This window comes from Barbus barbus (assembly GCF_936440315.1).
Source record: "Barbus barbus genome assembly, chromosome: 24".
Lineage (NCBI taxonomy): Eukaryota > Metazoa > Chordata > Actinopteri > Cypriniformes > Cyprinidae > Barbus > Barbus barbus.
In genome coordinates this window covers 8,503,130-8,512,143 of record NC_136752.1, presented here as the reverse complement: position 1 = coordinate 8,512,143, position 9,014 = coordinate 8,503,130, and the positions used below count along the sequence as shown (strand labels likewise).

The 9,014-nt window shown below is 38.8% G+C and overlaps 1 protein-coding gene across 1 annotated transcript; it reads left to right on the top strand.

The window, feature by feature from the left end:
- Positions 1 to 808: 808 nt before the first annotated feature.
- Positions 809 to 8,545, top strand: znf770 (zinc finger protein 770). The gene is made up of 2 exons (XM_079375334.1): positions 809 to 1,011; positions 1,879 to 8,545. The coding sequence occupies exon 2, from the start codon at positions 1,891 to 1,893 to the stop codon at positions 8,323 to 8,325; it is 6,435 nt and encodes a 2,144-aa protein (XP_079231460.1). The 5' UTR covers positions 809 to 1,011; positions 1,879 to 1,890; the 3' UTR covers positions 8,326 to 8,545.
- Positions 8,546 to 9,014: the final 469 nt, after the last annotated feature.

The following is a 9,014-nucleotide window of genomic DNA, read 5'->3' as shown; positions in this document are numbered from 1 at the left end:
AGATTTAAGCCTACATTATTTTCGGCAAACTAAAGAAATTACACGGTGTATTACTGTGCCCACGAGAAGTATTTATTATTATTATAAAAAAATAAAATAAAATTATATATATATATATATATATATATATATATATATATATATATATATATATATATGTGTGTGTGTGTGTGTGTGTATTTATATAAATGTTTTAAAATTGTATTCAATGTCTGAGATCGATATTAAGGGATATAACTGTATTTATTTAACTAAACTCATCTTATGCAAGGTTAAACAAAGCTGAACTACATTGCTTTTTATGTCTGTGCCTTGATCCTGCCATACAGCTTAACACTGCCATCTAGTGAAGAAACTCTGTTTGTGAGAATTAGTTGTCTGCAATTTCAATGTTGTCAACAATAAAATAAAATAAAATAATTACTAAGCAATGACGGAATACACTGCCTTAACAAATTACAAAGCCCTTTCAGGCAAAGTGTGCTATATGGTATAGAATGGTGTGGGCTATTGGAGATGCCAGCTCTATTTATTTATTATGGGAAAAGTGAGTCACTGCTAAATTTACTGTTGAGCATTGGCTCTTACATTGTGAGCCATAACGAATTGAGCTTTTTCACAATAATTTCATAATTTTAAAGAATCTATTTCAAAATATAAACAGTCAAGAATGCACATTATAACTTTCTGTTAAAAATATTTTGTGAGACAGGTTTGATTAAAAGGATTTTTGTTTCTCCTCTATCTGGACTTCACACCCCATCCCAGTAGGTGGCGGAATTTCACTGCTGTCAACCGCCAAAAAAACGTCAAAGAAGAAGAAGAAGTAGAAGAAGAAGTACCATCTGTTCGCAGAAGAACCTTTGCGAGGACAGAACTGTTAATGAATTGTTCCTTGTATTTATATATTTACATCGGAAGCCTGTCATTGTCAGTTTTGAACACAAACCTCCGAATTTATGACAAATTGAGGAAATCGTCTTTCGAATAAACATCACGAAATTCCTGCGGGTAAGTTATTGCTAAATTCATTCTTACTTTCATTACATTTCATTAATATGAAATTCATTAACGTTTGTGTTAATTTCGCCCACTCTGAATGTTCTAATTATTAGTGTTTGCTGCTAATTCACTATTGACAAATAACTTATATGTCCTCCTGTGTGTGTGTGTGTGTGTGTGTGTGTGTGTGTGTGTGTAGGCTATCTATCTATCTATCTATCTATCTATCTATCTATCTATCTATCTATCTATCTATCTATTTTGCGAAATCAACTATGGTTTTACTACAAATAAAACCAGAAAAAAGAAAGAAATCATGGTTGCTGTAGTTAAACCATGGTAACCACAAATAAGACATGGTTTTGCAATACTAACCATAGTTTAACCATAGTATTTGTAATAAAACGGTGTGGTGGTTATACAAATGATAATCAATACGCCAAAAACACGGTTACTGCACTTTTAAAAGCATGGTTAATTTTTATTATTTAATTACATATTTGCTTACCATTCTTTCTTTCTTTCTCTTTTTTTATTGTATTTATTTATTTATTTTCTTGTGAATATGATGATAGTGCTTAGTCGGTTATATTTTCAGAAAAAAAAAACACTGATCTGATCACAATTAAATGAATGGCTTCGAGTGTCTGAAATTACTGAAAATGGACTGCACAAATGGCTGCACAGATACTTTTTTACAACCTACGCGTGATGGATAGGCTTTCCTTGAGAACTAGGTGTCCCAGTCCTGACATCAAACTTGATAAATAAAAGGTTGACAACAATACAAATGGCTTTGTACTTTTAAAAACCGATGTATTGGAAGAAATAGATGTGCTTAAGAATGGATGCACTAATATTGTTCTGTCTTTGCAGTGCGTGAAGAGAATGCTTAACATCTCAAGCCAGATGTCAGCTCAGATGCAGATCTCCCTTCTGGAAGAAGGAGGTTTGGATCTTCACACTGGACTGACTTCTTCATATTCTTCAAAACCTACAGATGGTCAGTGGATGGAGAAAAACCAAGAATTTGAGGAAGAACAAGAAGTCAGTGTCACAACACAATGTGAGGACAAGGATGCAAATGCAAAGGTGTTTCAAAATAAGAATCGTAATGGAAACAAAAGAGTTTATGAATGCCCTGTGTGCCTTAAACGGTTTGGTGCTCCATCCAAACTAAAAAGGCATTGTCTTATTCACACGGATCAGAGGCCCTTTCAGTGTTCCATATGCTGCCGTGCCTTCAGAGAACGCTCTCATCTAAAAGTACACGTCAGAACTCACACCAACCCTTCATCACCAGATGCTGTCACACCTGCCGGAAAAGGGATTTTTCCAGTATCCAAGTCTTCTGATCGCACATGTACTCTTCAACTCAAAAAGAAAAGTGGATATCAGTGTGAAATATGTTTGAAGAAATTCAGTTTCCCCTCAAAACTAACTCGACATCTGTTTGTTCATTTTGACGCCAAGACTTACACTTGCACAATCTGCAGAAAGTCATTCAAGCAGGCCTATTATCTCCGTAAACACATCAAGGTACACACAGGAAAAATAAACTGCAATTCTAGGTTGTGTAGCGTCCAGCAGAAGCATGGGGCCAAATCTCCAACACCTGGAGGTTTTGAATGTACAAATAACTGCAGACTAGATGGTGGTAATGTGTATTTACCTCAGATATTAGACTCTTTAGAGACCAAAATGCATGAAAAACCTGAATGCCAAAGCAAGCTTAAACAAAACGTCCAGTTGATAGAGTCAAATTCAAGTACCGTAGAGATTAAAAGCTCTGATACTTTGAAAAATGCTGAAGTACAGATCACAACCTCCAGCCCAATTGACCTTAACCAAACACATAAAGGTGTAAATCAGTGCAGCATCTGCCTGAAGAACTTTCCATATCCTTCTAAGCTTGCCAGACATATTTTGAGCCACACGGATATCAGACCATTTAAGTGCCACGTGTGCTTGAAATCATTTCAGTTTCGGTGGCATTTGCAGTGCCATGTGAGGAGCCACAAAAAAAAGAGTCAGAATATTATTGCTGATCATTTGGAACAGGATCATACAGTTTCTTTTAGTAATGCTGCAAAATCTGAGGAACAAGATGTGCAAATATCCTCACAAGATGCAGCTGAAGACTCTGCTACAGTGCACCAAGATCAAAATATGGTTAAAGAGAATATGATGAATCAAAAAATGAGTGGTGACTGCAGTGATTCAGGTGTATATTTGCAAGTTTCCCTACTAAATGTAGGAAGATTGGATCTTTCTACTGAACAGAGTTCTGCATATTCTCCCAAACCTTCAGAGGACCAGTGGATGGAGGAAAACCAAGAATCTGCAAAGGAAAAAGAAGCCAGTGTCACAACACAAAATGAGGACAAGGATGTAAATGCAAAGGTGTTGCAAAGTAAGAATTGTAAAGGAAACAAAAGAGTGTATGATTGTCCTGTGTGCCATAAACAATTTGGTGCTCCATCCAAACTAAAAAGGCATTGTCTTATTCACACGAATCAGAGGCCCTTTCAGTGTTCCATATGCTGCCGTGCCTTCAGAGAACGCTCTCATCTAAAAGCACACGTCAGAACTCACACCAACCCTGTGAAGAGGAGGACACGATCACTCCACAGCTGTAAGGACAACAATTTGTCCTGTAATCGAACATCTAAGTCTAGGTTAAAACCTCTTCCAAAAAATCTGACTGCCCAAAATGATACCTGTTCAACAAATAAACAAAAGACAGGTGCAGCAGACTTAATCGATACTAATGCAGGTACCATGGGTGTCAAAGATACAAAAGGACATTGGTGCCCTTTATGTTTAAAATACTTTAAAGCCCCATCAAAGCTCAAACGTCACATTCTGATTCATATGGGGCAAAGACCTTTTAAATGCTCTGTGTGCCCCAGAATTTTCAGAGAGGAATCGCACTTGAAAGTTCACAAGTGTACGGAAGACTTCAGCCTGGAATTCAACTCCATTTTGAGTGATCAGCAAGTAGAACATAACACGATCAAGCATAATGCTAACGAAGGTGTTGTGTCTACCGCAATTGACTCAAATGATATTCAAGGTAGGTATTCATCACCAGATGCTGTCACAACTGCCGGAAAAAGGACCTTTCCAGTATCCAAGTCTTCTGATCGCATGTGTACGCTTCAACTCAAAAAGAAAAGTGGATATCAGTGTGAAATATGTTTGAAGAAATTCAGTTTCCCCTCAAAACTAACTCGACATATGTTCGTTCATTTTGACGCCAAGACTTACACTTGCACAATCTGCAGAAAGTCATTCAAGCAGGCCTATTATCTCCGTAAACACATCAAGGTACACACAGGAAAAATAAATGGAAATTCTAGGTTGTGTAGCGTCCAGCAGAAGCATGGGGCCAAATCTCCAACACCTGGAGGTTTTGAATGTACAAATAACTGCAGACTAGATGGTGGTAATGTGTGTATACCTCAGATATTAGACTCTTTAGAAAAGAAAAAGCATGAAAAACCAGAATGCCAAAGCAAGCTTAACCAAAAGATCACATTGACTGAGTCAAATTCAAGTACCGTAGAGATTAAAAGCTCTGACACTTTGACAAATACTGAAGTGCAGATCACAACGTCCAGCCCAATTTACCTTAAGCACACACATAAAAATGTAAATCAGTGCAACATCTGCCTGAAGAACTTTCCATATCCTTCTAAGCTTGCCAGACATATTTTGAGCCACACAGATGTCAGACCATTTAAGTGTCACGTGTGCTTGAAATCATTTCGATATCGGTGGCATTTGCAGTGCCATGTGAGGATACACAAAAAAAAGAGTCAGAATATTATTGCTGGTCATTTCGAACAGGATTGTACAGTTTCTTTTAGTAATGCTGCAAAATCTGAGGAACAAGATGTGCAAATATCATCACAAGATGGAGCTGAAGACTCTGCTAAAGTTCACAAAGATCAAAATATGCTTATGAAGTCTCAAAAAATGAGTGGTGACTGCAGTAATTCAGGTGTATATTTGCAATATTCCTTTCTAAATAAAGAAGGTTTGGATCTTCACACTGGACCGAGTTCTGCATATTCTTCCAAACCTGCAGAAGGCCAGTGGATGGAGGAAATCCAAGAATCTGAGGAGGAACAAGAAGCCAGTGTCACAACACAAAGTGAGGACAATGATGTAAATGCAAAGGTGTGGCAAAGTAAGAATTTTAATGGAAGCAAAAGTGTTTATGATTGTCCTGTGTGCCATAAACGATTTGGTGCTCCATCCAAACTAAAAAGGCATTGTCTTATTCACACGAATCAGAGGCCCTTTCAGTGTTCCATATGCTGCCGTGCCTTCAGAGAACGCTCTCATCTAAAAGTACACGTCAGAACTCACACCAACCCTGTGAAGAGGAGGACACGATCACTCCACAGCTTTAAGGACTACAGTGTGCCCTGTAATCAAACGTCAAATTCAATTTTAAAACCCTCTCCAAATTATCTAACTGTCCAAAGCAATGCAAGTTCAACAGAAAGCAAACAGTCAACAGTTCACCAAGATGAAAATATGGTTTCAGAGAATGCGGGGTCTCAAATTATTAGTGGCGACTGCAGTGAATCAGATGTATATTTTCAAGATTCCCTTCTAAATAAGGAAGGTTTGGATCTTCACTCTGGATTGAGTTCTGCATATTCTTCCAATCCTTCAAGGGGCCAGTGGATGGAGGAAATCCAAGAATCTGAGGAAGAACAAGAAGCCAGTGTCACAACACAAACGGAGGACAATTATGTAAATTCAAAGGTGTGGCAAAGTAAGAATTCTAACGGAAGCAAAAGTGTTTATGATTGCCCTGTGTGCCATAAACGATTTGGTGCTCCATCCAAACTAAAAAGGCATTGTCTTATTCACACGAATCAGAGGCCCTTTCAGTGTTCCATATGCTGCCGTGCCTTCAGAGAACGCTCTCATCTAAAAGTACACGTCAGAACTCACACCAACCCTGTGAATAGGAGGACACGATCACTTCACAGCTTTAAGGACTACAGTGTGCCCTGTAATCGAACATCAAATTCAAGGTTAAAACCCTCTCCAAATGATCTAACTGTCAAAAGCAATGCAAGTTCAACAGAAAACCAACAGTCAACAGTTCACCAAGATGAAAATATGGTTTCAGAGAATGCGGCGTCTCAAATTATTAGTGGCAACTGCAGTGAATCAGATGTATATTTTCAAGATTCCCTTCTAAATAAGGAAGGTTTGGATCTTCACTCTGGATTGAGTTCTGCATATTCTTCCAATCCTTCAAAGGGCCAGTGGATGGAGGAAATCCAAGAATCTGAGGAAGAACAAGAAGCCAGTGTCACAACACAAACGGAGGACAATTATGTAAATTCAAAGGTGTGGCAAAGTAAGAATTCTAACGGAAGCAAAAGTGTTTATGATTGCCCTGTGTGCCATAAACGATTTGGTGCTCCATCCAAACTAAAAAGGCATTGTCTTATTCACACGAATCAGAGGCCCTTTCAGTGTTCCATATGCTGCCGTGCCTTCAGAGAACGCTCTCATCTAAAAGTACACGTCAAAACTCACACCAACCCTGTGAAGAGGAGGACACGATCACTTCACAGCTTTAAGGACTACAGTGTGCCCTGTAATCGAACATCAAATTCAAGGTTAAAACCCTCTCCAAATTATCTAACTGTCCAAAGCAATGCAAGTTCAACAGAAAACCAACAGTCAACAGTTCACCAACATGAAAATATGATTTCAGAGAATGCGGCGTCTCAAATTATTAGTGGCAACTGCAGTGAATCAGATGTATATTTTCAAGATTCCCTTCTAAATAAGGAAGGTTTGGATCTTCACTCTGGATTGAGTTCTGCATATTCTTCCAATCCTTCAAAGGGCCAGTGGATGGAGGAAATCCAAGAATCTGAGGAAGAACAAGAAGTCAGTGTCACAACACAAACGGAGGACAATTATGTAAATTCAAAGGTGTGGCAAAGTAAGAATTCTAACGGAAGCAAATGTGTTTATGATTGCCCTGTGTGCCATAAACGATTTGGTGCTCCATCCAAACTAAAAAGGCATTGTCTTATTCACACGAATCAGAGGCCCTTTCAGTGTTCCATATGCTGCCGTGCCTTCAGAGAACGCTCTCATCTAAAAGTACACGTCAGAACTCACACCAACCCTGTGAAGAGGAGGACACGATCACTCCACAGCTTTAAGGACTCCAGTGTGCCCTGTAAGAATAGTGATGGAAACAAAAGAGTTTATGATTGTCCTGTGTGCCATAAACGGTTTGGTGCTCCATCCGAACTAAAAAGGCATTGTCTTATTCACACGAATCAGAGGCCCTTTCAGTGTTCCATATGCTGCCGTGCCTTCAGAGAACGCTCTCATCTAATAGTACACGTCAGAACTCACAGCATTCCTGAGAAACGGAGAACACCATCACTCCAGAGCTATAGAGACAATAGTATGCCTTGTAATCGAGCATCAAAGTCAAGGTTAAAACCCTCTCCAAAATATCTAGTTGCCCACAATGATACCACTTCAACAATTAAACAAAAGTCAGCCGTGCAACAAGATCAAAATATGCTCACAGAGGATATGCTGTCTCAAAATATGAGTGGTGGCTGCAGTGATTCAGGTGTATATTTGTCAAAAAGTACTAGCACTTTAGAGAATGTTGAGAACAAGGTTGTTTTCTGGTGCAACAACAAATCAGTTTGGGGTCTGACGCATAAAAATCACATCTTGCTTGATGGGAAAAAGGCATGTGACATTGTGCCTTTTGGCAGGGTGAGTGACTGTCCACCCAAAACTGACTCCTCTCTCCCTCATTGTGCTCCCGAATCAAGAACTGAGGAAAAATGGACACATCACATGGATGATATTGAAGATTGTCCCTTTGTGGACTCTGACACTGTTGTGACACAGTGTGTCCCAGACTCTTTCAACCCCAGTTCTTGTCAGTATCAGCAGAAACCAGATGTCCCCAGATTCCCAGAAGTTGTTGTGGAGCTTGAGGACTTTGAGAATCCAGGTGAATGTTTTATCAAACCTCCACATGACCTCCCCTTTTGTCCTGACTGTAATCAGAGCTTCCGCACCATAAGGAACTTACATGCACATAACTGTGCAAACAGATATCCTGAAGGGGAAATGAAGAAATCCTACCAGTGTGACATTTGCTTCAAATTCTTCAATGCACCATCCAAACTGAAGAGACACTATGTTACTCACACTGGTCAGAGGCCATTCCAGTGCACACAGTGTCAGAAGTCCTTCACACAGTCCCATCATCTAAAAACACACATGCTGTCTCACAGGTAGAAGGGTTACTCAAAGGTTGTCCAAAGATGTGACCAAACCAAAAGGGTTTTCATTTGTTTCAGTTGTGTGCTAAGTTGTTCTTTGAAATACTATGGTTTGGCTTTTCATATAAATTTAGGATTTCCTGTTACAGTGTGATGTAATCATATATTTTACATAATGCATTGATGTGTAAAAAACAAGACAGAAATTTAATTAAAAACTGAAATCTGATGGTTCATCATTCGCCAAGTGGCCGTTCCATTTCTTCTTCGTCGTCTTCTTTAATTTAATGATAAAGTAATTTGCTGTAAGAAATGTGCATCAGATATCATTACAACAACACCAAAGTTTTGCATGCCATTTGACCATCTGTTTTCGATTTTTCCAACTTAAAAACATTATTCAGTATCTGTCATTTGCAGTACTTCTATGTATAGCCACTAGATGGTGTAATTTGCTTTCTCACTGTTATCAATTTACAAAAGTAACGGACACCTATGGGCCACCGCAAATGTCTATAGCACGGAAATGCGTCATGGCTTCTGCAAAGCTACCAATCAGGTTCGCACACTATGGCTGAAATTAATGTATCCTATATAATAGCCATATGTCTGTCAACACATTTTATACATCACTTTTCAACTTTAACCTTTTTTGGTCAACTTCTGGAGGCCTTTGCTTCAGTATGGGGGTAATGAGTATTGAGA

What these genes read in the sequence shown, in the direction of transcription:
- znf770 (XM_079375334.1), top strand. Translation starts at nt 1,891, where the DNA reads ATGCTTAACATCTCAAGCCAGATGTCAGCTCAGATGCAGATCTCCCTT.